Below are 27,986 nucleotides of genomic sequence, written 5' to 3' on the forward strand. Positions count from 1 at the left end.
TCATGGGGTTCAACTAGAACCCCAGGTTTTTCTAAGAACATTTAACACATAAATAAATACAGGAACAAAAGATTTACTCTACTATGACCAGACTGAAACAAATGTAAACTCAGTAACATAAATAAATTGATAACCAACCATAAGCCATTTTATTTGTCATCAACAAGATGTCATCAACAGATTAAAACAAAAATGTCACAAAAGGACAAAGGCACACACACACACACATACATCTACTGAGAGTGAACAATAACCATCCCAGGCTTTCCAAAGCATATCACTTTACACACTGCATGTAATTACACAAGGCATTAATTTTTATTTTAAAAGAGCATTTTTGCATGTGCTTTATGATTATAAAGGTAATACATGTTTACTGCAGAAAACTTGCAAAATGCAGAAAAACACAAATATGTGTCTACCTTATTTACAACCCTATCTGCTAGCTATCCTGTACAGCTGCCGTTTTTCTCCTTATAAAACACTCTAGTGTTTATTATAATGTGTGAAGCATTCCCTCAATTAATTACTCTATTGACTGGAATTCCAAAGGATTCTGTTCACACCGATTACCAGTATTGGTCACACCTGTTAGATTCTCAGCTTCCTTCCTTGTCTTTTCTTCTCCTCTCTCCCCTCCTTTTAAGAAAGACCCATCTCATGAGCAGCCTGAGAGCAGGGACCAAGTTCTATGCGCATCTCCACCTTGAGCACTCAGCATGTGTGCTACTCTCCTAAGCCTCAGAAATTATAAATAAAAGATAGGTGACAGAGATGAACTTAAGAAGGAAAAAGCTGGAAAATAAGCATTGAATCTACATATACTTTAAATGTTTTAAAGAAAGCATGTACCTTCTCATCAAATTTGTGTGGGGAGGAAATGGGCTATGTGAAAGCAAGTTAGAATTTTACTTTGGCTGTAATTACACAATTCTACGGTATTATTTTTGCCATCAATTGCTCTCCAAACATCCGCTTTTCTATTACAATCACAAGAGGCAAGCAGAAGCATTTGAAGAGTTAAAAGAGGGGGAATAGCAGCCCCCCAGCAATGTGCTCCCGGGGAATCATTTGCCTGCTGCTCTGTTTACAGAATTTTATTTGCGTACAAGAACTGCAGGAGCTCTGGATGGTAGTGGCTCTGAAAGAAATTAGCAAAGGTATACATGAGGCAGGGCTTCGATAAACCTCCTTGACTATAGAACAAGCAGACAGTGTCAAATGCAGAGCATAAGGACAAGCAATCTTCAGATTCTCAGAGGTGGAGGCATCATTGCCTGCGTTCATCTAATGATCTGAACACAACTGCCAATATATTGTGTGCACAATCCTCCAGGCGTTTTGCCATTTACACTGCATTATGGGTCAATTACAATTGAAACATAATTGGCCTGAGTCATTTTACGGGGAGTCACTCCCTGGTCCGCCTGCCACCTTCTGCATTACCACCAGGAGGGCAGGGACCTCTGGGAGAATTCTCTCTTATCCTCGCTCACTCACCAGCTGCCGGCAGAGTTTAGGGTTCCTTTGATCTTCTTCACTCTGGAAGCTATATTCCTTCCTTCGCCTCAGATATGGAGAACAGGCTCGAAAAGCTGTTTTGCAAGCCTGAGAAATATAATATTACCATCTTATTGTCAAAGATAGTAGAGAGTTCTATAATCCCAAGCAAGGAAGAGGATTGCACCCAATCTGTGGTCTGGGGGCCACTAAGAGTGTGAAAATCACTTCCAGGAAGTTTGAAAACTTGAACCTTAAAGGATTTATGTGTTTATAAAATGACCATGTCTATAATTTGGGGCTGGTAGGGAGGGCATAGCTTTATAGTTCACCAAAGCCCTTGTTATCATCCCATCAAAAGTAGTAGTGGATTCCTAAATTCAATCTCTCTCTCTCTCTCATGTGCACTAACTTAAAGAAGACAAGTGGTTTGATGGAACTCTTTGCTCCCAGTGGTTTTGAAACACTCTCCCACTCCGAAGCAAGCCTGAGGTTGATCCAACCCCATTAGGACATATTTTCTTCAAGAATAAAACAAAAGCTCTATAGGGAATCGAGAAGCCAGGGGCTGCAAATCTATACTAGGCACAGTGACAAAGGCTAATTGGCATGAATAAATATCCTCATTATGTGGGCTGCTGCCCTACAGATTAAGCCTGCACCTCTCTGCCCCCGTTAACCTGAGCTTACCTAGTATTGACAGGTGCTGGGATTGGGCAGGTAGGGCAGGAGTAAATGGAAAAGAACACCCTTGCTAAGAGAGAGGTTACACAAGGAGGCACCTTTTCCAGATTTCACACAGATACACAGCTAAGTGTCCATAACTGAACTGGCAGGAGCTGAGGGTCTGGCATCTCAACTCAACATGGCCGCATCACTACTCCCTTTATGAATGGCATAGGGATTTCATGCAGTGGGTTGGAGAGTCACAGACTTACCTTGGCAACCTGGGGATTTCTATCCTGTAAATGGATCAGGAGGGAATCTTGAGTCTGCTTAACCTGACTGGTGAAAAATTTCTTCCATTTCCGCCCAGCGAAGGCAACCAATTGCCCAAACAAGACAAAGGCCGAGTATCTCAGATTGTCATTCTCCTGTGCGTCCCCCATGAACAAAACAACAAAACCCAGGTCATTCTCCTGTGTGTCCCCCAGGAACAAAACAACAAAACCACAAGGCAACAGCATCAGAGAACATCACAGCCATCCGTTCTTTGTGGGATCTTACAGGGTGGCCATCAGATCCCATCTAAAGCACTTAGCTGGCTGGGGTGGAGGAGATGGGCTGAGTCCTCAATGAACACCTTCTCCAGTGGACAGGAGGGTTAGACTAGGGGATCACTAGTGCTACTCCCACCTTCCTAGCTTTTTCTTCATTACTTAGTATTTTTAAGATCAAATACATTTATATGGTGCAAAATTCAAAATAACCAAAAAAGGTTACTTTAAAAATTAGTCTCCGGGCCGGCCCCGTGGCTTAGCGGTTAAGTGCGCGCTCTCTGCTGCTGGCGGCCCGGGTTCGGATCCCGGGCGCGCACCGACGCACTGCTTCTCCAGCCATGCTGAGGCCACATCCCACATACAGCAACTAGAAGGATGTGCAGCTATGACGTACAACTATCTACTGGGGCTTTGGGGGGAAAAAATAAAAATAAATAAAAAAATCTTTTAAAAAAAAAAAAATTAGTCTCCTTCCTACTCCTGTCCACTTGCCACCAAATTTCCCTCCCCACAAGCTAGCAAAGTTATGTTTTGTGTGTATCCCTCCAGAAAATTAAGAAGAAAAAAGAAAAAGCTATATATTACATAGTCCTTTCCCACATTTTTACACAAATAGAAGTATACCATATCACTGTTACACATCTTGATTTTTCCACCAAACAATCTATCTGGGAGCTCTTTCCACGTCAATACATAAATTTTCTTTCTTTCTTTCTTTCTTTTTTTTTTTTGGCTGCATCATTGGACCTGTCCCCCGTTTACTAGTCCCAGCATTTTTGCCAGGTCATCTCTCTTTACTTTTGGTCTGCATTTCTCCAATCTTTAGTAGATATAACAATTATGTTTCTTCCTGACCCCTGCCAGCTCTCCCCGGTTTGCCCCTGAAGGCATGTCATGAGTTCAGTCCTTCCTCCTTCTCCAAGGTGAGCTGTCTGTCCAAGTAGCTTCCTTTCCAGGTGAGGAGACTGAGGCCCAGGGCACATCAGTGACTTGCTCAGAGTCACACCATCAGGTAACAGAGAACCAGGCTAGTCACCTCGCCTCCTGACTCTCAGTGCAGGGACTTTTATATCAGTGTTTCCTGGTCCTGTCCAGCTCTAGGTGAACTAGAGGGAACAAGGCTAGGACACACCTCCTCAGGGGCAAGGAGCACCTAGAACTGGGGCTCACAGACACTCAGTAAGACTAAAGACCACGATCATTTTGCGAAGCATTTTAAAATATTGTTTTAGCACATGTGACACATACAACAATTGCTCTAGCATTATACTTTTTTTTTACTGTTCTACCTGTGTGTGTGTGTGTGTGTGTGTGTGTGTGTGTGTTTAATTTGACTACCATGTACTGAGACCTGAGTCTATCCAAAGCACTACCCTAACACTATGAGATGTACAGAGTTGCGTTAAGACGGGTGCCTGTCCCCAAGGAGTCTGACAATCATCCAGTGGGGGACACGTGCACAAGCGAGCATGGCATAAGGCAGGTAGTGAAGAGTCTATCCTAGTGACACACACTGGCAGGAAACAACACTCCATCACTCTTTCCAGGTTTCTACACCACCGGGGCTTTCTGATCAAAACTTATGGTCAACCTGGGTTTAAAAAACGATTGCATGGCAAACAAGCGCAGGAAATTAAGACAGCACCTTCAAAGAGATATCTGCTTACATTCCAGGGAGGTGAAGTAGAGACCTTCCTCTCCCCTCCCCAGAGAGGACTGGTTTACATTCCAGAGCAAGGGTCTCTGTCTCTCTGAGAGGGAGGAGAGGCAAACGTGCCAGCAGCTCCTGTAAAAGCTCCAGGTTTCATCATTTCAAGGTTTTTCTTCCTCCCATGTGGTGCAAGCACATCCAGCTCTCCCTGTGCTACTCCATGGGGAGTTAGGTGTGGGGAACTCATGCAAGATGCTCTGTGAGTAAATAAAAGGTCTGTTCTCTGTTCTACAAGTCTTGTCTTTCTGTCAGAGAGTGCATGTGCGTATGTGCATAACTGTGTGTGTAATCAGTTGGCCTGCAAGGAAGGTATCTCAGAGTCCTCAGTTTCAGACTAAACAATGTTATCAGTGCACTTTCTGAATAGCCTGCCTTGTCACCTGGCAGTTAAGAGTGCAGGCCCTGTTGTCAGAGGGCCTGGTTTCATACCGACTTACTGGCTCTGTGAACCTTGGGCAAATTGTCTAACCTTTCTGTGCCTTGGTTTCCTCACCCATAAAGAAAAAAAAATAATAGTGCCTATCTCACAGGATTATTGTGAGGATTATATGAGATAATCCATGTAAATTGCCTAGCACCATGCCTGGCACTCAGTAAGGGCTCATTAGATGCTAACTATTGTTATTGTTACATTTATGAGACAGCATTGAATACATGTTGGTATTGTCAGCAGCAGCAGCAGCAGCATCACCATCATTATCATCGTCACCATCACCATCATCACCATCACCATCATCATCACTATGATCACCATAGTCATCATCAGTGTACATATATTCACTTCTCTATTACAAGGAAAACTCCTTGAGGGGAAACGATGGAATCCTACACTTCTTTATATGTCTTCAACAACCCCCAGCACAGTACTAGTCTCCCAATAAGATTTGTTAATAAATAAGTGAATAATAGAGATCTTGTTCCCTGAGAAATACACCACCCAGGGCTCACATTTCTAATCCCACCTTGATTTCAGTAACCCTGAAGTTTTCTGAGTTGTCTCACTTACATCATCTAATAAAGTCCTGGTCTGAAGAGTGATGTCTATGAAGAAGGAGCCCAAACCTTTCCCCTGGATCTTGCCCAGGATGATGGTCAGAGTCTTCATACTCTCATGGATGACTTCAGAACTCACAGGGTCATACAATCCATGTACCAGCAGGTCTAGGACAATTTTCTTATACTTTCTCACCTGTTATCAAGGTTGACAAGCATTAGTAGCACAGAAATTGCACCCCATGAGTTAAAAAGCAACTCTACTTCTAATCTTCCAATAACCTAGGACTTGGACTACGAGACCATGGCTTTCTTCAGGATCTGCCACAACAACTCTCATCAAAATACAAATGCTTCCATTAACCTGACCCAAGAGTCCCACTCAGTCTTGGAAGGAGAACAGAAAGGGCAATCTGGAGTATGGCCTATGGGTAGATGAGGCTGGGTAGGGCACATCAAGGAGGGTGGTGGACCTGGATGATGTATGGATCTGGGGCATACTGGGGTACCTTTATAGGGGACAAGAGGAAATGGTCACTGAACTTGACAGATGCTAAAGAAGTAGGTGGGCTTTCGATTCTATTCCATTGATCTGTGTGTCTGTTTTTGTGCCAGTACCATGCTGTTTTGGTTACTATAGCTTTGTAGTATATTTTGAAATCAGGGAGTGTGATACCTCCAGCCTTGTTCTTTTTTCTCAGGATTCCTTTAGCTATTCGGGGTCTTTTGTTGTTCCATATAAATTTTAGGATTCTTTGTTCTATTTCTGTGAAAAATGTTGTTGGAACTTTCATAGGGATTGCATTGAATCTATAGATGGCTTTAGGAAGTATGGACATCTTAACTATGTTAATTCTTCCAATCCAAGAGCACAGAATATCTTTCCATTTCTTTGTGTCTTCTTCAATTTCTTTCAGAAATGTTTTATAGTTTTCGGTGTACAGATCTTTCACCTCTTTGGTTAAGTTTATTCCTAGGTATTTTATTCTTTTTGTTGCAATTGTAAATGGGATGGTATTCTGAATTTCTCTTTCTGCTACTTCGTTGTTAGTGTACAGAAATGCAACTGATTTTTGTATGTTGATTTTGTATCCTGCAACTACATGTGTGGTGATGGGTTGTAATTAGTATTTTGGTGGTGAACATGATGTAGTCCATGCAGAAATTGAAGTACAATGATGTACACCTGAAATTTTTACAATGTTATAAACCAATGTTACTGCAATAAACAAAAAATTTATTAAAAAAAAAAAAAAGGAAGAAATGCTTAGTGAGATATTATACCACAATAGGGAAAGCAAATATTTCCTTTTGCTTGTGAGTTTTCAGGTCTCAATTTCTAAGTAGAACATTATATTTAAATAAAGGGTATATTTTTTTTTCTGCAATGAATATGGGGATGCCAATATCTTTTTGAGTTAGTGTTTTCATTTCCTTCAGATAAATACCCAGAAGTGGAAAAAAAAAAAAAGAAGTAGGTGGGGAAAACATCTTTTACAAAACAAGCGTAGATTATTAGAAAATAAATTAAAGTCATCAAGGAGAGTGATGTCCAGTTGTGTGTTAATCCTGCCTGAACTTTTGTTTCCCAAGGCTGATCAAACTGAGATGTGATGACCCTAAGATGACCCCAAATGAGTCACGCCCTTGTACAATCTCCTTCCCTTGAGCCTGGGAGGAACCAGTGACTTGCTCCTAGCCTATCGAATATGACAACGGTGATGGGATGTCACTCCCATGGTCACATTACATTATATAGATTCTATCTTAGTAGACAGGAATGGGAGACACTCTCCGTGGGCCTTGAAGAAGTAAGCTGCCATGTATGAGATGGTACCTCTACAAGCTGAGGGTGAACAGCCAACAAGAAAACAAGGACCTTGGTCCCACAACTGGAAGGAACTGAATTCTTTCAACCACCACATAAGCTTGGAAGGGGACCCCAAGCTTCAGAAAGGAGTGCAATCTGGCCCACACCTTGATTGCAGCCTTGTGAGACCCTGAGCAGAAGACCAGCTAAGCCCAATCTGGACTCCTGACTCAAGGAAACTGCAAGATGATAAATGCTAGGTCTATGGTGATTTGTTATGCAGTGATAGGTGACTAGCACATGAGGTACCATATCCAGTCCTGGGGACTCCAGGCCATGAGAGTTGGTCGAGCGTCACCTTCCCTTCCTACCTTGTCCGGGGTCTCACAGGCCATGGTTCCCAGGCCTCTCATTGCCATGTGCCGTTTTTTAGCACTGGGGTCACGGGCTTTTTCTGCCAAGATGAAAAACACACTCTTCAGAGGCTCCCGTTTCTGGAACCTGAGTTTCCAAGAGACCTGAATAGTGAGTGAAAAATATATTAATTTGGGAGTGTTCAGAGTCACAACCAACTCCAATCCCAACCCCAACCACTCCCTCTAAAGAGAATCCTGCGTTGCCTGCTCAATCTTACCCCTTCTTTCGCCACCTAAAGACATCTGATTTTTGCTGGAAATATATGTTTGATCTACATACTGAAGAAATTGATGGAGGAAGAGGAAAGGGGTAAAGAAAAATTATGCAGGGCTGGTGTGGAGGTAGGTTTGGGGAGATTATGGAAAGAGTGCTCTAGGGCAGCTGTGGGTGTGATAGAACCGAGAAGAAAGGGGGCTTTAGAAGTGTTGGTGTGGGGCCGGCCCCATGGCGTAGTGGTTAAGTGCACGTGCTCCACTGCTGGTGGCCTGGGTTCGGATCCCTGGCACACACCGAGGCACCGCTTGTCAGGCCATGCTGTGGCGGTATCCCACATAAAGTGGAGGAAGATCAGCCAGATGTTAGCTCAGGGCCAGTCTTCCTCAGCAAAAAGAGGAGGACTGGGAGATGGTAGCTCAGGGCTGATCTTCCTCACAAAAAAAATAAATAAATAAAGAAGTGTTGGTGTGAGTTGAGAATGGGGATCCCTTTCACAGGACAAGGGACACTGTGTTCCTCCCATCTCAAAGAAGAGTCCCTTGACCCTTCTTCTTCCTCTAGCTCTTCTCCACTTTTCTGCTCTACTTTGTAGCTATACATCTTGAAAGACATATCTATACTTGCTTTCTCCAATTCCTCTGCTCTATTCTCTCTTGAACCCTCTGCAAGCAGGTTGATGTCCCCTCCACCCCTCCTGTCCAATGTGGCTAAATCCAAGGGTCAATTCTCAGTACTCATCTTCCTCAACCTCTCAAGAGCATTTGACACATTAGCAAAGCACATCTACAAAAATTTCAGGGCACCTGAAGGATATCCCACCCCAGAATGCATGCATCTGAGCTATAAAGATCAGGAAAAGAAACGCATAAATAATGCAAACTGGAAAACACTGTGTGGCTGATGCAGACACCTGTATTTCAAGGACTAAAGTCTAAGTATCTGCAGGGCAAGAGATGGGTTACCCTCTGTAGTGAGCACAGGAGCCCTGATACCAGGAAGGCGCCGGTGTTCTGCACATCACAGGACATGGCAACACGTGCTGGAGTCAGAACCAAGACGATGCAAGATCCAGACAAGAACCAAGAAAAAGCCACCTCCCCACCATCCTTCGCAGTGGCAGGGCTGGAGATGGGATCCACAGCCCTATTTGGTGTTTTGGTGATTATCAAGCCTCATTATTATTATTCATCGCAGTTTGTTCTATATTTTATTATTAAGTTAGCAGCAAGTTAAATTCTCAACTCATCTTCTTGTTATCCTAAAAACACTCTATCCATGTTTAAAGAACTGCCATCAAACTTTTTTCAGAAAAAGGAACCTCAGTGCAGCAGGCCTAACTAACGCAAACCAGGCAAGTACACATGCTACAAAGCAGCTGCTGGGAAGGGTCATTTGTTCATAATAGTTTGTGTCAGACCTTGGAAAAGAAAGACATCATTGATGTCCTTTTCTTCTTGGGCTGGGCAGTGAGGATGGAAGGGGGCTGGTCCAGGATTCTCCTCTGTGTTTGATCCATGGAACTAAAAATAACAAAATCATCATGTCAGCCACACTCTTTTGAAGCCTCCTCATCGAGGAGCATCATCAAGAAAGCACTGTGCCTGGGGAAGGATATAAAGAAGCAACATCTCTGGGCCTGTCCTTAGGAACCCGTCACCTTGGTGAGGAGGTACAACAGTTACATCAGAGGATAAAGGGCAATTCAAGGCAGCCTGAGAGGAATCATTGGGGTCAAGATGGTTCTGCCCCCTGGTTCCCATTCCACCCTACAGCCTTCTTGTACCAGAATCACCAAAGAGATAAATTAGAGATTCTGGATCCCACCCCACAGAGACTCTCACGAGTTGAAGTAAAAAGTAGTCTGAAATTTTGTGGGGTTTTTTTTGTTTTTTTGGGGGCTCTTCCAGCGAGGACCGGAAAACCTGCTAGACAAATTCTAAGAGAGCTATAACACTAAATTTTGTGTTTTTTAAAGCTCCACGAGAATGTAAATTGGCACTGCATTTTAGAGAGGATTTTGATATTATCTTACAATTTTAAAAAGCACATATACATATATATCCTTTATATACATAAATGATAGGCACCATAGCCTTATAATGAACAACCTAATGTCCTTTAATAGTTGTAATACAAATAAATTATACACATATATTACAACTACACAACTAGAGGATGACTATTATGTAGTCAGTAAAAAGAATATTGGGCAGATCAACATTTGCTAAAATAATCTCCAAAATATACTGTTAAGTGAAAAGTACAAATCAGTATGTAAGTATGATACCATCTGTATAAAAACAAAATGAGGGATGGAATCTATATGTGCATATATGCGTGCATATGCATAGAACAGGGAAGAATACCCAAGAAACTAACAGAGATTGCCTCTGGGGTAGAATCTGAGCAACTGACGTGGGAGGGAGACTTACTTTTTTCACTCTTTTTTTATATATATACAGTTTGTAATTTTACCACATGTATATATTATTTTAAACGTATATTATAAATAAATATAGCTCGCAAAGGGATTCTGACTACAGCCTGATTTGAGACCCACTAGTGTAAACCAGGCCTTCCCAGACATCCGTGTGCACTCGAATCATCGGAGGATCTTGTTAAAATGCAGGTTTGGACTCAGAGGAGCTGGGGTGGGGGCTCCAGAGTCTGCCTTTCTTGTAAGCTCCCAGGGTTGCCAATGCGGCCAGTCTGAGGACCACACTTTGAGGGCGGGGGTGTAAAATTAAGTGCTACAGGAGTCAAGAGAGGCCTGTGGCTGGGAAGGCTGGGAGGGACCTGCTTTAAAGGAGAGGGAGAAGCATATCTGACACGTTGGGGTTCCAGTGGGATTCCATGTGGGTGGTATCATGGTCTGGTAGTAATAACGATTACAATTTAAGAGAGTGGTAAAAGATATAGCTACAGGAAGTAGTAAAAGGCCAGTGGTGAAGGACTTTGACTGCTAAATTGTTTAGTTTCAATTCTATTTTGTAGATAAGAATGAACCACTGATTTTTTTTATTGAGGTGAAAGCCACATACCACACAATTAACTATCTTAACAATGCTGTGCAACCACCACCTCTATCCAGTCCCAAAACTTTTTCATCACCTCCAAGGAAAATCCCATAAATCCCATACCCGTTAAGAAGTCACTCCCCATTCTGCCCTCCCCCCCAGCCCCTGGCAACTATTAATCTACTTTCTGTCTCTATGGATTTACCTGTTCTGGATATTTTATATAAATGGAATCATATAATGTTGTGATCTTTTGTATCTGGATTCTTTCTCTTGGCATAATGTTTTTGAGGTTCATCCACGTTGTAGCATGTATTGGTACTTCATTCCTTTTTATGGCTGGATGATATTCCATTACATGGATATGCCACATTTGTTTATCCATTCATCTGCTGTTAGACACTTGGGTTGTTTTCACCTTCTGGTTATCATGAATAGTGCTGCTATGAACACTGGTGTACAAGTACTCGTTTGAGTATCTGCTTGCATTTCTTTTGGGTATATACATAGGAGTGGAATTCCTGAGTCATTTGATAACTCGATGTTTAACTTTTTGAAGACCCACCAAACGGTTTTCCACAGTGGCTGCACCATTTTACATTTCTATCAGCAATATGCAAGCGTTCCAATTTCTGCACATCACCAACATTTATTTCCCATTTTTTAAAATTTGTTATTATTATAACCAACCTAGTGGGTGTGAAGTTGTATGTCATTGTGGTTTTTTTTTTTTTTTTTTTTTTTTTTTTTTACATTTTTATTGATATTTTAATGGTTTCTAACATTGTGAGATTTTGGGTTGTACATTTTTGTTTGTCCTTCACCCCATATATGACTCCCTTCACCCCTTGTGCCCACCCCCCACCCCCACTTCCCGGGTAACCACAGTCCAGTTTTCTCTGTCCATGTGTTGGTTTATATTCCACATATGAGTGAGATCATACAGTGTTTGTCTTTCTCTTTCTGGCTTATTTCACTTAACATAATACGCTCCAGGCCCATCCATGTTGTTGCAAATGGGACGATTTTGTCTTTTTTTATGGCTGAGTAGTATTCCATTGTATATATATACCACATTTTCTTAATCCAATCGTCAGTCGAGGGACACTTAGGTTGCTTCCACTTCTTGGCTATGGTGAATAATGCTGCAATGAACATAGGGGTGCATAAGCCTCTTTGGATTGTTGATTTCAGGTGCGTTGGATAGATTCCCAGTAGTGGGATGGCTGGATCATAGGGCATCTCTATTTTTAATTCTTTGAGGAATCTCCATACCGTTTTCCATAGAGGCTGCACCAATTTGCATTCCCACCAGCTGTGTATGAGGGTTCCTGTTTCTCCACATCCTCTCCAACATTTGTTGTTTTTTGTCTTGGTGATTATAGCCATTCTAACGGGTGTGAGGTGGTATCTTAGTGTTGTTTTGATTTGCATTTCCCTGATGATTAGTGATGTTGAGCATCTTTTCATGTGCCTATTGGCCATCTGTATATCTTCTTTGGAGAAGTGTCTGTTCATTTCCTCTGCCCATTTTTTGATCGGGTTGTTTGTTTTTTTGTTGTTCAATTGTGTGAGTTCTTTATATATTATGGAGATCAACCCTTTGTCAGATGTATGTTTTGCAAATATTCTCTCCCAGCTGGTTGGTTGTTTGTTCATCTTGATTCTGATTTCATTTGTCTTATAAAAGCTCTTTAGTCTGATAAAGTCCCACTTGTTTATTTTTTCTTTAGTTTCCCTAGTCTGGGTAGGCATGTCATCCGAAAAGATTCCTTTAAACCCAATGTCAAATAGTGTGTTGCCTATATTTTCTTCTATGAGTTTTATAGTTTCAGGTCTCACCTTCAGGTCTTTGATCCATTTTGAGTTAATTTTTGTGTATGGCGATAGCACATGGTCCACTTTCATTCTTTTGCATGTGGATGTCCAGTTTTCCCAACACCATTTATTGAAGAGACTTTCCTTTCTCCATTGTATGTCCTTAGCACCTTTGTCGAAAATTAGCTGTCCGTATATGTGTGGTTTTATTCCTGGGCTTTCAATTCTGTTCCATTGATCTGTGTGTCTGTTTTTGTACCAGTACCATGCTGTTTTGATTACTATTGCTTTGTAGTATGTTTTGAAGTCAGGAATTGTGATGCCTCCTGCTTTGTTCTTTTTCTTTAGGATTTCTTTAGCTATTCGGGGTCTTTTGTTGCCCCATATAAATTTTAGTATTCTTTTTTCTATTTCTGTGAAGAATGTCATTGGGATTCTGATTGGGATTGCATTGAATCTGTAGATTGCTTTACGTAATATAGACATTTTAATTATGTTTATTCTTCCAATCCACGTGCATGGGATATCTTTCCATTTCTTTATGTCATCGTAGATTTCCCTCAATAATGTCTTGTAGTTCTCATTGTATAGGTCCTTCACCTCCTTGGTAAGATTTATTCCTAGGTATTTTATTCTTTTTGGTGCAATTGTAAATGGTATTATCTTTTTGAGCTCTCTTTCTGTTAGTTCATTATTAGCATATAGAAATGCAACTGATTTTTGTAGATTGATTTTGTACCCTGCAACTTTGCTGTAGTTGTTGATTGTTTCTAACAGTTTTCCAACAGATTCTTTAGGGTTTTCTATATATACAATCATGTCATCTGCAAATAGTGAGAGTTTCACTTCTTCGTTACCTATTTGGATTCCTTTTATTCCTTTTTCTTGCCTAATTGCTCTGGCCAAAACCTCCAGTACTATGTTGAACAGGAGTGGTGAGAGTGGGCAGCCCTGCCTCGTTCCTGTTCTCAGAGGAATGGCTTTCAGTCTTTCCCCGTTGAGTATGATGTTAGCTGTGGGTTTGTCATATATGGCCTTTATTATGTTGAGGTACTTTCCTTCTATTCCCAATTTATTGAGAGTTTTTATCATAAATGGATGTTGTATCTTGTCAAATGCCTTCTCTGCGTCTATTGAGACGATCATGTGGTTTTTATTCTTTGTTTTGTTGATGTGATGTATCACGTTGATTGATTTGCGGATGTTGAACCATCCCTGCGTCTCTGGTATAAATCCCACTTGATCATGGTGTATGATCTTTTTAATATATTGTTGTATTCGGTTTGCCAATATTTTGTTGAGGATTTTTGCATCAATGTTCATCAGCGATATTGGCCTGTAATTTTCTTTCTTTGTATTGTCTTTGTCTGGTTTCGGTATCAGGGTGATGTTGGCCTCGTAGAATGATTCAGGAAGTGTTCCATCTTCCTCTATTTTTTGGAATAGTTTGAGGAGGATGGGTATTAAATCTTCTTTGAATGTTTGGTAAAATTCACTGGAGAAGCCATCTGGTCCTGGACTTTTATTTTTTGGGAGGTTTTTGATTACTATTTCAATCTCTTTACTTGTGATTGGTCTATTCAGATTCTCCATTTCTTCTTGGTTCAATTTTGGGAGGTTGTATAAGTCTAAGAATTTATCCATTTCTTCTAGATTGTCCAATTTGTTGGCATATAATTTCTCATAGTATTCTCTTATAATCCTCTGTATTTCCATGGTATCCGTTGTAATTTCTCCTCTTTCATTTCTAATTTTATTTACTTGAGCCTTTTCTCTTTTTTTCTTAGTTAGCCTGGCTAAGGGTTTGTCTATTTTGTTTATCTTCTCGAAGAACCAACTCTTTGTTTCATTAATCCTTTCTACTGTTTTTTTGGTCTCAATATCATTTATTTCTGCTCTGATTTTTATTATTTCTCTCCTTCTGCTGGCTTTGGGCTTTGTTTGTTCTTCTTTTTCTAGTTCTGTTAGGTGTAATTTAAGGTTGCCTATTAGGGCTTTTTCTTGTTTGTTAAGGTGGGCTTGTATCGCTATGAGTTTCCCTCTCAGGACCGCTTTTGCTGCGTCCCATATGGTTTGATATGGCATGTTATCATTTTCGTTTGTTTCCAGATAGTTTTTGATTTCTCCTTTAATTTCATCAATGATCCATTGGTTGTTCAGTAGCATGTTGTTTAATCTCCACATTTTTGTCACTTTCCCAGTTTTTTTTTCCTGGTTCATTTCCAGTTTCATAGCCTTATGGTCTGAAAAGATGCTTGTTATGATTTCAATCCTCTTAAATTTATTGAGGCTTGCTTTGTTTCCCAACATATGGTCTATCCTAGAGAATGTTCCATGCGCGCTTGAGAAGAATGTGTAGTCAGCTGTTTTTGGGTGGAGTGCTCTGTATATGTCTACTAGGTCCATGTCGTCCAGTTTTTCATTTAAGTCTAATATTTCTTTATTAACTTTTTGTCTGGATGATCTATCCATTGCTGTAAGTGGGGTGTTAAGATCCCCTACTATTATTGTGTTGTTGTTGATTTCTCCTTTTAGGTTTGTTAATAGTTGTTTTATGTACATTGGTGCTCCTATGTTGGGTGCATATATATTTATAAGTGATATGTCTTCTTGATGGAGTGTCCCTTTTATCATTATATATTTCCCTTCTTTGTCTTTCTTAACCTGTTTTATCTTGAAGTCTACTTTGTCTGATATGAGTATGGCAACACCTGCTTTCTTTTGTTTGCCATTAGCTTGGAGTATTGTCTTCCATCCTTTCACTCTGAGCCTGTGCTTGTCTTTAGTGCTAAGATGTGTTTCCTGAAGACAGCATATTGTTGGGTCTTGCTTTTTAATCCATCCTGCCACTCTGTATCTTTTGATTGGAGAGTTCAATCCATTTACATTTAGGGTAATTATTGAAATATGAGGGTTGAATGTTGCTGTTTTGTCACTTATTTTCTGGTTCTTTTGCATTTCCTTTGTTTCTTATCCCATTTGTTTTGGACTGCCAATTCAGTTTGGTTGTTCTGTCTTATGATTCTTCTAGTTTTCTCTTTGTTTATCATATGTGGTTTTAATTTGATTATTTGTTTAGTGGTTACCTTGAGGTTTGGGCGAAAAATCTTCTGTATGAGATAGTCCATTATCTGATAGCCTCCTATTTCCTTATACTAAGTCAATTCAGTCACTTTCCTCTTCCCCTTCTAAGTTGCTCTTGTTATACCTTATTCTATCTTGTGTTGTGGCTGTGTGTTTACAGTGATGAGGTTAAATTTATTTTTGGTGAATTTCTTCCTTTGATCTTTGAGTTTAGTATTTAAGTGGTTGCTAACCTATTCCGGTAAAGATCTACTATTTCTCTGATTTTGTCTACCTACTTTTCTCCTTACTCCAAGCTTTGTGTTCCCTTTCTCTTCTTGTTTTCAGGCCTGAGGGCCTTCTTGAGTATTTCTTGTAGTGGCGGTCTCGTGGCCATGAACTCCCTTAGCTTTTGTTTATCTGGGAGAGTTACTATTTCTCCATCATATTTGAAGGATATTTTTGCTGGATAGAGTATTCTTGGCTGAAAGTTTTTGTCTTTTAGTATTTTGAATATATCATTCCAGTCTCTTCTAGCCTGAAAAGTTTCTGTTGAGAAATCCGCTGAGAGCCTGATGGGAGTTCCTTTGTACGTTATTTTTTGTTTTTGTCTAGCTGCCCTTAATATTGTTTCTTTGTCGTTGACCCTGGCTAGCCTTACCACTAGGTGTCGTGGTGAAGGCCTTTGTCTGTTAATATATATAGGCGTCCTGTTGGCTTCGCTTACTGGTATTTCCTGCTCCTTCCCCAGATTTGGGAAATTTTCAGCTATTATTTCCTTGAATAGGCTCTCTGTTCCTCTTTCCCTCTCCTCTCCCTCGGGAATACCTATAATTCTTATGTTACATTTTCTAATAGAGTCCGATATTTCTCGGAGTCTTTCTTCATTTCTTTTTAGTCTTAGTTCTCTCTCTTCTTCCATCTGGAGTATATCTGTATTCCTATCCTCTAAAGTACTAATTCTTTCCTCCATATTGTCAGCTCTGTTCTTTAAAGATTCCAGATTCTCCTTTATCTCCTCCATTGTGTTCTTCATCTCCATCAGCCCTGATAGGTTTTTCTTTATGATTTCAATCTCTTTTGTGAAGAAACTCCTAATCTCATTTAATTGTTTGTCTGTGTTGTCTCGTATTTCGTTGAGTGTTTTTATGATAGCTATTTTGAAATCTCTGTCATTTAGTTTATGGATTTCTGTGTCTTAGGGGTTGATTTCTGGTTGCTTGTCATTTTGTTTCTGGTCTGGTGATTTCATATATTTTTGCATTGTGGTTCCTGTGTTGGTTTTGATTTTCCTCATCCTGGAAGTCTCTGGTTGCACTTTCCACCTGCCGCCACTGTGTGGTGGTGAAGGGCTGTGTAGTCTAAGCCCCCTGCGCTCTGCCCCAGTTTTTCTGCTGCGATCCGCAGTTTTGTTTTGTTTTGTTTTGTTTCTTTTCCCCACTGCGATCCACGGGTCCAGTCCAATTTATTCTGGTCTGCCTCGGACCGCTAGATCTGGTCCAGCTGCAGACTCCGGGTTGTGGGGAGGGGGGAGCTCTCTCTTTTGCCCTCTGGGTCCCTGACGTGGGAGGCTTCTCGTTTGCCCCTCTTTATCCGCTCTCTGGGTTGCTCAGATGTTGATGGTAGCCCTGTGGCTCCTCTGAGCCCTCTGTGCGGGAGTTTCCCACTGGCTGAGAGCGCCCGAAGAGCTACAGTTTCCCGCCGAGGGCCGCCCCTCCCCCCTCTCTGGGAGCCGCGCGGACCGGATCGCTGATCTGATGGGGAGGGAGCGGAGTTCTCCTTACCTCTCCCCACTTCCTCCGGGGGCCCAGCACGTTCCGCTCTCAGATGTGCGGCAGCGTGGATCCCTCCGCTCCAGCTTTTGACTGTCTGGGATTCCGTTGTTTGTCTGTGGCTGTTACTTTTGTTGTATTTTGTGGGGGAAGAATTCACGGGAAAGCTCACTCCGCCATGATGCTGACGTCACTCTGTCATTGTGGTTTTGATTTGCACTTCCCTAATAACTAATGGCATCTTTTTGTGGGCTTGTTGGTGATTTGTATATCTTTTTTGGAGAAATGTCTATTCAAATCCTTTGCCCATTTTCAAATTGGGTTGTTTGTCTTTTTGTTTTTGAGTCTTAGAGTTCTTTATATATTCTGGATACTAGACCCTTATCAGATACATGACTTACAAATATTCTTTCCTATTCTGTAGGCTGCCTTTTCACTTTCTTGATAATGTCTTTCATGCACAATAGTTTTTAATTTTGACAAAATCTAAGTTATCTATTTTCACTGTTGTTGTTGTTGCTAATGCTTAGTGTTAGATCTAAGAATCCATTGCTAAATCCAAGTCATGAAGATTTATCCCTATGTTTTCTTCTAAGAGTTTTATAATTTTAGCTCTTATTTGGGTCATTGATCCATTTTAAGTCAATTTTTCTATATGGTGTGTGGTTGGGGTCCAACTTCACCAGAACAATTTACTTTTATTTGTTTGGGTTTAAAAATTTTTTTTTTTTGGTGAGGAAGATCAGCTTTGAGCTAACATCTGTGCCAATCTTCCTCTATTTTGTATGCGGGTCACCGCCACAGCACGGCTTGATGAATGGTGTAGGTCCGCACCTGGGATGCGAACCCGCAAACCTAGGCTGCCGAAGTGGAGTGCACCAAACTCAACCACTATGTCACCAGGCCAGCCCCTGAAATTTTTTTAGTAGGAGAAATGACAGACAAGTAGCTGTAGCGGTTCTCAGCCCTGGATGCATCAGAATCACTTGAGGAACTTATAATCCTCTTAACGCCCTGGCTACACCCCAGACCAAGTCTGTCATCATCTCTGAGGCAGGCCCAGGCAGCAGTAACTTTTTTTTTTGGTGAGGAAGATTAGCCCTGAGCTAACATCTGCTGCCAATCTTCCTCTTTTTGCTGAGGAAGACTGGCCCTGGGCTAACATCCGTGCCCATCTTCCTCCACTTTATATGTGGGATGCCACCACAGCATGGCTTGATAGTGGTGTGTGGGTCCGTGCCCGGGATCCAAACCAGGGAACCCCGGGCCGCCAAAGCAAAGCACATGAACTTAACCACTATGCCACCACGCCAGCCCCAGGCAGCAGTAATTTTTAAAGCTCGCCAAGTAATTCCAGTGGGCAGTCACTGAACTAGGGTGACTAGTGACCAACCACATTGGTTTGCCTGGGCTGAGGGGTTTCCCGGGACATGGGACTTTAGGTGCTAAGACTGGAAAAGCCATGGGCAAACTGGGACAAGCTGGCCACCCTATAGATTATTCTTGAGTCTCGAAATTACTTACATGCAGGTAGCTGACAGAACCCAGCCCCGTCAAACAGCTGTGCTTTGGAACATTTGACTCTATCGGACCTGGAGGTGCATGGCGCTTTGGTTTCTCCACCATTTTTGCCCCCCTGCTGGTTTCAGTAATGCTCTCTTGGTCCATAAGACACTGGAGGGGCCCATGAAAACACTTCTTCATCCCCTAGTCTCTAGTCCATATTCATCACTGGCCAGCAGACCTCCCCTCACCACTGCAATGAGGGACCCAAATAGAAACCCAGAAAATTGCAGCCCCACCAATTAGCAAGCCTTTCCTTATTTGAGTAAAGGCATTCTCATAGGCTTCACATTAAGCTAGTAGTTCTCACACTTGAGCTTGTATCATAATCACCTAGAGGGCTTGTTAAAACACAGATTCCCAGACCCAGTCTTCAGTCTCTGACTCTGCACATCTGAAGCAGTGCCCAATAATTTGCATTTCTAACAAGCTCCCAGGTGGTACTGGGTGCTGCTGGTCTGCAGACCACACTTCGAGAACCACTGCATTAAAAGAAGAAACCACAGTATTACTATTGCATTTGTCTCCAGAATAAAGGGATTTAAAAATTCACGCTGAGGCAAAAAACATGCTTGGTGGTTTCTTCCTGGGAGTTTTCTGCACACAATCTTCTGTTTCAGTAGAACCTGGCACTCCTCAGGTGGAGTGCTCTGGATCAGAGCTAATGGGTGCCTGACAATGGGTCTGAAGAGCTTAAAAGAAGCAAAGATACCTCAAGCTGGGGCCACTCACAGAGGAGGGCACAGGCCTCATTATGAGACAGCTGACCTCTCTGTGCCGAGGCATAAGAAAATCGTGCTGGAAGCTTCTCTCCATTGGGAGGAAAGTAAACCTGGTCTTTAAAAATCTTTAAAATGGACTTCTCCTGCAGAATTAGCATAGCGGCTAAGGGCTTTAGCCAGCTAAGGCAGCTTCCCCAGGCTTCAGAAGCCAAGCATCCAGCCTTGTCACTTCTTAACAGACACATCTAGAATTTAAGGTCATGGGTGGCTCTCAAGCAGAGCGGAGTAAAGGAGAGCTGAGCCCTCTGCGTGGAAGATTCAGCACATGGTTAGAGAGAGACACACAGCTCCACCTCTGCTAGCTGACCCTTCCCTACCTCCCCATCACAAGATAAAAACTGGTCTAGTTCAACTTCACAGGTCGTCAGGGCTCACCTCCACCTTTGGTGCAGGGAAAGCAAAGCATTTCTCCCAGTGTTGGCTGGGTCTCCTACATCAGAATCCCGCGGAGTGCTTGTTGTAAAGTCCAGGCCTACCCCATAACTATTGGATCTGAACCGAGGGAGCATAAGGCCTGAGCACTGCATTTTTTTTCTACAAGGTGCCTGGTGATGCCACACACACACACTGGCATATAAGAACCGCCAGTGGAAATTAAATAACTCCAGAATTGGCATACTCCACTAACCTGAGGCCACGCGTCAGGAGAGACCCCAGAAGTCAGAGGAGCAGCTGGGGCAGAAAGGGAAGAAGGGGGAAGTGTCAGCTTCTTTGCAGAGAACAAAGCATTGATGGCACATGTTTGTGAAGCACATTGAATTTCACTTTCAAAGTAAAATTAAAATCACTTTGAGCTATACATGCTAGGATCTGTGCACTTTTCTTAGATGCTATTCTTTTTTCTTTTGGTGAGGAAGATTAGCCCTGAGCTAACATCCAATGCCAATCCTCCTCTTTTTGCTGAGGAAGGCTGGCCCTGGGCTAACATCCGTGCCCATCTTCCTCCACTTTATATGGGACACAGCCACAGCATGGCCTGACAAGCGGTGCGTTGGTTCGCACCTGGGTCTGAAACTGTGAACCCCAGGCCGCCGAAGTGCAGCTCACGCACTTAACCGCTATGCCACCGGGCTGGCCCCTCTTAGATGCTATTCTCAAATTAAAAGTTTCCTTAAAGAATAAAACAAAATAAAAGTTAATTTGGGGTCTCAAAGCCCCTCATCTGGGCTCTGTATTTCTTGATCTTGCAGCTTCTTAAAGGGCTCCCACCACCAACCTGCCCTCCTTCCTGCCCGCAGTGTCCTCCCTCCTTCGTTCTGACAAATTAAGTCCTTTGGACCCAGTCCAATCAAACAAAAGGATAATTTCCATCTGTTGCAATACAGGATCTCAGAAAGGAACATTTTAAACAAATTACGAATAAACTTAGGACACAGATTCAAAGGTTTGTTATGTGTTCTAACTCCACCCACCAGCCTGCTCACGCCCAAACGGCCCTTTGCAACGAGAGAGGTTTTTCTGGTGGGTTGCTCTGGTCATCACAGGCACCTAGTCCAGTGTGAGTGAGGCCAGGAGGCCACCTGGCCCCCTTGAAGCCAAAGGCACAGCTCTGCTTGTAGTTTCATTCATCCCCACGCACATTCTTCAACAAATTCTTCTTCCGCTGGGGAGTGCTTCCTGTGTGTGCTGATAATGCCCTGTGCCCCGGGTTCCACCCTCCGCTAGATCCTGGAGCTTGGCTTCATTGTCACCTCGTGCTTCTATCTGCTCTTCCCGACATACACGGGTCTGGGGTGACTTAGAAGACTTTATGCTGACTCCTAGATGCCTTTGCAAATTTAAATCCTTCTGACTCAAAATATTAGGTTTATGGTCAATAATCCTTTTACTTATGGAAACCAAGAGGTGCGCTGTGAAGGCCAAAATTACAAAACACTTTGATCCTCTCTCCTCATTTGTAAAATGAGGGGAAGAAACTGTTCGATTTCTAACAATCCTTCCAATACTGAACTTATTAATGATAATAATATTATTACTAGCTACCATCAGCTGGACATATGCATGCTAGACACTATGTTAAGTGCTTTGTGTACACTGCAGGAGAAGCTGCTTTAGCTGATCTCTGCTTACCCAGCCTGCCAGGTTAACAGTGATTCTCCAGGCACTCGGTGAACTGTACCGACCAATGCTTGTCGCTGATAGTGCTCGCTCCTAACTTCTGTTCCACTGGTCCTTATATGCTTACATGACACCTGCACTTGTTATTGTAACTGTGAAGTTTAATTAAATACCATATAAACTGATGAAATATGAGTATACAAAGAAAGGAAGTTGTTTCTATGAAAGTAAGTTTGAATGTTTTGGAAAGACTTGAAAACAGGAATCTGCTAAAAAAAAATTGCTATCTAGTCAGTATGGACAGTAACAATTTGGAAACAGTCTTAATAATTTGGAATGATGATTGGAATTGGAATGATTCTGTAGAAAGTGACTTTAAAGTGTCTTCCCAAGTGTCTTTAAGTTCTCACTACATTGAAAGAAACCCAAACTAGAACTCATAGATGAAGTATTATGCGTGTGGCTTATGCAAAAAAGACAACTCAGAAAACATCAACTAGGGGCCGGCCCGGTGGCGTAGTGGTTATGTTCATGTCCTCTGCTTTGGCGGCCTGGGGTTCGCAGGTTTGGATCCCAGGTGCAGACCTATGCACCGCTTATCAAACCATGCTGTGGCAGCTGCTCCCACATATAAAGTAGAGGAAGATGGGCATGGAGTCAGCTCAGGGCCAGTCTTCCTCAGCAAAAACAGGAGGATTGGCAAAAGATTAGCTCAGGGCTAATCTTCCTCACACACACAAAAATATCAACTGTGGATCCATATTCAAAGAAAAGGCCATGGCCCTACATTAAAGATTGGGAAATTCTATATTTTAAGATAAAATAATATTTTTGAGGTATGTATCATCTTTTATAATTCTGCTTTAACCAACTTTTCCCATTAAGTCTCTAAAATACAGTCCCAGTCTCTCAAATAAGAGGGATTTTCTGTATTTCATTTAATCTTCACAATAATCTTGAGAGGTAGGTTTAATTATGCTCATTTTATTTATTTATTTTTTGTGTGTGTGAGGAAGATCAGCCCTGAGCTAACATCTGCCAATCCTCCTCTTATTTTGCTGAGGAAGACTGGCCCTGGGCTAACATCCATGCCCATCTTCCTCCACTTTACATGGGATGCCGCCACAGCATGGCTTGACAAGCAGTTTGTTGGTGCGCGCTCCGGATTCGAACCGGCGAAACCCCGGGGCCTCCGCAGCAGAGCGCTCACACTTAACGGCTTGCGTCACCAGGCCGGCCCCTAATTATGCCCATTTTAGAGAAGGGGAACTGGGGCTCAGAGTAATGTAAACAATTCACCCAAATTCAAATAGCTAGTAGTGGCAGAGCAGAGTTCCAGACTCCAAAATCTAAACTGTCCATCGCTATATTGCAAGCCTTTCTCCAGCTCCTAGACAGTGTCTTGCGTGCTGAGCAGGTAAGGAAACACTGCTTAGACACTTCAGTTTGAAGCATCAGTATCTTCTCGCAGTCCCCTCCCATCCTAAAGCTCTTTGCTGACTTAATATAATGATCTATAATCCATCGTAGATGGGTTGACATAGATTGGATTAAGATATTTGGTGGAAAAAAAATTGGCTTCATGGTCAACATCGTCCACTTCAGTTTTGCAAAGAGAATGTCCACGCCCTGTGATACCAGTGACCTGAGTGACCTTGGGCTGCTCCCGCCCACAGCTGGCCCTTACCTGCAGCGGTCACGTGGTGACGGGCGGCGGGAGGGCTGGAGCGCCGGTCCAGGGCGGCTCGGAGGGCTACTGTTCCCGGGATGGAAGCCAGATGGGATGACTGGGTTCAATTTTCCCAGCCCTGAAGTCCTAACAGAGAAAAAGGGAAATGAGAAGGTGAAGTAGGGTCTGTTCAGGATAACGGGTCAGCACAGCGCTGGAAAGTGAGAACCATATGAGGAAAAAAATCAAAGTTTAGATGGTATTAGGGTAGGGGGCGGAATTTCCCTCTGCAACCGACAAGGTTGTTCTAGGTGCCGCACAAGCATCACATGCCCGTTACTTCCCCGAACTGTGCTGTTTCCCTCCTCCCTTGTTGCGTTTTCCTCTGCGATGAGCCCTGTTCCGCCTGCACCATGCCGCCGCTAGATGGCGCCATCGCTCAATGAACGGGTTCCAGGAGCCTCCACACAGCCGCAGCTGTAGCGCTTTGGTCCATAATCCTGTTAGAGCAGCATGTAATCCAAGGATGGGACATTGTGTTCCAGGCTACGCAGCCTCATTGTGACTGGTTAGTGCACCAACAACTCGAGCATTAACCGTTGATGCCCTTTCCTCCTCAACAAACACCATAGGTCCTGAAAGGAACCATTTAAACTCTCACCAATTTAAATGATTTATTTGTAAAACAAAACAAAACAAAAACTTGAGTATAACAGTACTTGCAGAATTTGGGAGCCTCTCTCTCCCCATCACTCCTTTTTTCCTGGACTCTCCAACCATGTGCATAAATCTATTTATCAGTAATTATTTATTGTCTGGCCCTGTGCTGGGTAATTTGGGCGATATGTCCTAAAAGGAAAAAAAAAGTTACATTTTCAAAGATCTAGGAGCTTATTTTTATGCTAATAGATAATATTTATTGAATATTTCTATGTGCCAAACACTGGAGTAAATATCACATAGACTATCTCATTTGATTCTTACAACAAACCTGAGGCAAGTACTCTTATTATGATCCCATTTTAAGGAAGGAGAAACTGAGGAACAGAGAGATGACCTCGCCAAAGGTCACGCAGTTTGTAATGGAAGAGTTAGAATTCAACCACAGGCAGGCTAATCTCTGAGCTTGGACATTTAGCCACAATGCGATGCAGTGGGCAAGTTTGTGAAATCTAACTAGGAGATAAGTGAACAACATAAACCAGAGAACTATGTCAGGGTGAAAGGTTGAAAGAAAAACAGGGGAGGGAAAGAAAACCGATGTTCTTGAGAAAACAAGAAGAATGAGGCTAAGACAAAACTCTCTTTGGACTTGGTCCACAAGGCACCGTTAGTGACCTCTGAGAATGCAGTTTCAACAGTGACGGAGAAAGGAAGCTAGACTGCAAAGTTAAGGGGCTATGTGGAAAGAGGAAACGGAGATAACTTGCTGCAAAAGGAAGGCAATAAATAGACTGGAAGTGACAGCAAGGCCAAGCAAAGGCATTTCAGTTTTCTTGTGAACTTCTTAAAATAGAATCAAGCCTGGGCATGTTTGACAGCAGCTGCAAGGGAGACCTAAGATGTGGTGGTGCAAGTCGTGAAAAGTGGACTAGGAAGAGGCGAAGGGAGGGGTCAGGGGCACAGGGGAAGGGGTTAGCTCTGGAGAGGAGGAAAGGGGTGCCCCCCTTTTTGTCTGAAACTGGGAGGCAACCACATAGATGGAGATGCATCAACGTGAAAACGAGAAAGATGAGCAAGTTCAGTTCTTGCATATTAGCCTTAATCATCTCAGTAAATCCAGAGGTGGGTTATCTGCCAAGAGTGGGATAAGACTCGCGAGGACATATTCTTATACTGGACTAATTCATGTAGCGCTTAGAATGACCAAAAAGCAGATAAAGTTAATCCAGCCAACAGAGGCAGCTGGAGAAGGGAACTCTGCACTGCGCTGTAAGGATGCTCTGCCAAATCTCACTGGGGAACCAGGACTGAAATTTACCCCCACTGCATGGACAGAAACACAGCAGGTACCCTATTAATGACTGCTTATGTCTACAGTTTCTTTGTACAGTGTTCAGATTTTAAGACATTTGACAGACTAGTATTGTCTTCCTCATTTGCCAAATGAGAAAACTTAAGTGCAGACAAGTTTTCCTGTTTGGCTTAAAGCCACAAAGAAAATCAGGAGCAGAACCAGAATTGGTACCCAGGAACCTTACTGATCCAACTTGAACTTTATTAAACACTTCCCACAAAGGGCATGGACATAGCTAATGGCTCCAGAGAGTGCAGACACAGCACAAACTTGGGAAGCATCCAAACCAGGACCTGATGCCCAAGAGAACTAAGATTCCCCTAACGTGGCCTTAGCACACAGCATGGTTCTTCCAGGAATTAGAGGGGAAGTGTGTCTGATAATTTGATTGCAACATATTGACTTACTGATGACATGATATTCTTCACACACCATAATTATTTAATTTTATTGTTAATGGCTCTATTTTCATTCTCAATTAATATTTCCTTATTGTCAGAAGTACACGGGGGCTGATGCAACAGAAAAATCAAAGAGGGTAATTATTTAGTCTGCATTACTGATGAAAGGGGCAACAGGCAGAACGAAATCAATCAACAATTCACTTCCGATTTAGACTCGGGGAAATAATGACAAATGACAATCACCAGTCAAAATGGTTTCCTGTCATTGTCAGGATTTTCAGAAGACCCTCCTTCTGTGATGGTGCATTGTCTAATCAGGAGACTTGTCTAAAAGGGATGGGTTTTAGCTTCCTCCCTTTCATCTTCTTTCAGGAAGTACCCCCAGGTCAGGCCAAACCCTCTCCTGATTTTCAGTTGCAAAGAAAATCAGCTGCCTGCTCAGCTGCAAATTGGGAATACCAACTTCTCCTTCATTCATTCTTCAAATGTTTCTTGAGATCATTTTCTTTCAACAACGCAGACTGCTCGTCAGGTGGCAAATGTTCAGACTGTGCCCTCCAGGAGAACCGACCAGGAGAGGAGCTGAGACATGGTCTAATGTGTCCGTAGGAATCAGTAAGTGCCACAGAGAAGAGCTGACCAAGAGCGTGGAGTCAAGGGCAGTCCATCAGGACATGCTTCCTCAAGGAAGGAGCATCTGTATCTGGGCTTCCCGGAAACAGGGTGTAGCAGGGAGAGACAGAGAAGAAAGGCATTCTAGGGGGCAGGTGCAGCACGGGGTTGGGGGCCCAGATGGATGACCCCAGATGAGCCAGGTAACCTCGTGCTCCCCAAACCCTCCACAAGCCACTTGCACCAATGGCGGAGCCCAGAGCCTTGGGAGGCGCTTCTCAAACTTCAGCCCCGGTTTGCTTCCCACTCCGCTACATATTTGGTTTGTTTTAATATAAAACAACAGTCTTTTTGTCTCAAATCTTGAGTAAAGTAGATGCCACAGGGAGACGCACCACATTGATCCCTCAGCTTCAAATACCCGCTGGCACAGGGAAGCAGCAGCCTCCTAATGCCCAGATGGGAAGTGGACTGAAGGCTCTCCAGTTCTACAAACTCTATGAACAGAAAGCTACTCTCAGCCGTTTCCTTGTCCAACCCACTGTCTGGCTGACCTGCCTTCTGTTTTCCTGACTTGATTACTTGGCAGTCATTATTACTACCGGGATGCAAGAATAAGTTCAAGTTTGTCCATAAGTAGCCTGAGATGATCTCTGAAAATGGTTTGCTACTCACTTGACCCAGAAAACCCCACAAAATCGTGCAAATCAAGAGGTTCAAGTCACCACGTTCACTTTAAGAACATCTGTGAAACTGCCTGGATCGTCAAAGGTACACATTTCTGAAAAGCCACCGACTCTCTGAAGGATGTCCCTTTACAGGAGCAATGCATGCCACCCCATTGTTACAGTGGTGGAGCACCCAGGCCAAATAGTGGGGCCAGACGCAGGGTCAGAGGCCCCAAAAGAGTGCTGAGTTTTTGCCTCACATGCTTAAAAATACAGAGTAACACTGAACTTAACAGGTTAGATGTTGCCTCTCTGGTCATTGAGCTCATCCAAGAACACAGCCCTCAAGATGCGCCCCCAGACTGACAGAGCTCAGAGACTGATGAACCCCCACATGAACTCCTGTGGCCACACTGAGATGATCCTTACTGAAAAAGAGCAGATTGTTGCTCAGAAGAAAAAACTATCCCAGAAGAAGCTGAAGAAACAAAAACTCATGGCCCGGGAATAAATTCCACATAAAATAAATGCAAATAAAAGTTAAAAAAAAAAAGTTCAAATTTAAACATCTTTTCTATCTGAGAGATGAATTACCCCCTCACCATCACCAATACCCTTACTTCCAAAAAATAATCATAAACTTACATAAACATTTTTACATAACCAACAGGTTAAA

General features: G+C 42.6%; 1 protein-coding gene, 1 non-coding gene and 1 pseudogene across 3 annotated transcripts; 1 reads left to right on the forward strand and 2 right to left on the reverse strand.

Moving 5' to 3' along the window:
• Positions 1-296: 296 nt before the first annotated feature.
• Positions 297-23,752, reverse strand: MRO (maestro). 2 transcript variants are annotated; one of them, XM_058557148.1, is made up of 7 exons: positions 23,628-23,750; positions 9,285-9,387; positions 7,606-7,752; positions 5,438-5,620; positions 2,439-2,594; positions 1,501-1,608; positions 297-1,141 (listed from the first exon to the last, which is right to left on the reverse strand). In XM_058557148.1, the coding sequence occupies exons 2-7, from the start codon at positions 9,381-9,383 to the stop codon at positions 1,088-1,090; spliced, it is 747 nt and encodes a 248-aa protein (XP_058413131.1). In that variant the 5' UTR covers positions 9,384-9,387; positions 23,628-23,750; the 3' UTR covers positions 297-1,087. The 2 variants fall into 2 exon arrangements, with proteins under 2 accessions (XP_058413131.1, XP_058413132.1); XM_058557149.1 differs by lacking the exon at positions 5,438-5,620 and having other exon boundaries at positions 2,439-2,462; positions 23,628-23,752.
• Positions 9,761-9,823, reverse strand: LOC131415521 (U7 small nuclear RNA). The gene has a single exon (XR_009222486.1). It is a non-coding gene; the product is annotated as a U7 small nuclear RNA (small nuclear RNA).
• A 3,549-nt stretch (positions 23,753-27,301) lies between the features above and the next one.
• On the forward strand, positions 27,302-27,821 carry LOC131415166 (large ribosomal subunit protein uL22-like; annotated as a pseudogene).
• The last annotated feature ends 165 nt before the right edge of the window (positions 27,822-27,986 follow it).

This window comes from Diceros bicornis, chromosome 16, assembly GCF_020826845.1.
Source record: "Diceros bicornis minor isolate mBicDic1 chromosome 16, mDicBic1.mat.cur, whole genome shotgun sequence".
In the NCBI taxonomy this organism is placed as follows: domain Eukaryota; kingdom Metazoa; phylum Chordata; class Mammalia; order Perissodactyla; family Rhinocerotidae; genus Diceros; species Diceros bicornis.

Bases quoted from the DNA above. Each gene is read 5' to 3' on its own strand.
- MRO (XM_058557148.1), bottom strand. From the start codon at position 9,383: ATGGATCAAACACAGAGGAGAATCCTGGACCAGCCCCCTTCCATCCTC. The intron at 7,753-9,284 runs GTCTGACACAAA...CTCACTATTCAG, and splicing joins TGATGTCTTTCTTTTCCAAG to GTCTCTTGGAAACTCAGGTT. The intron at 1,609-2,438 runs GTAAGTCTGTGA...TATATTTCTCAG, and splicing joins GAAATCCCCAGGTTGCCAAG to GCTTGCAAAACAGCTTTTCG.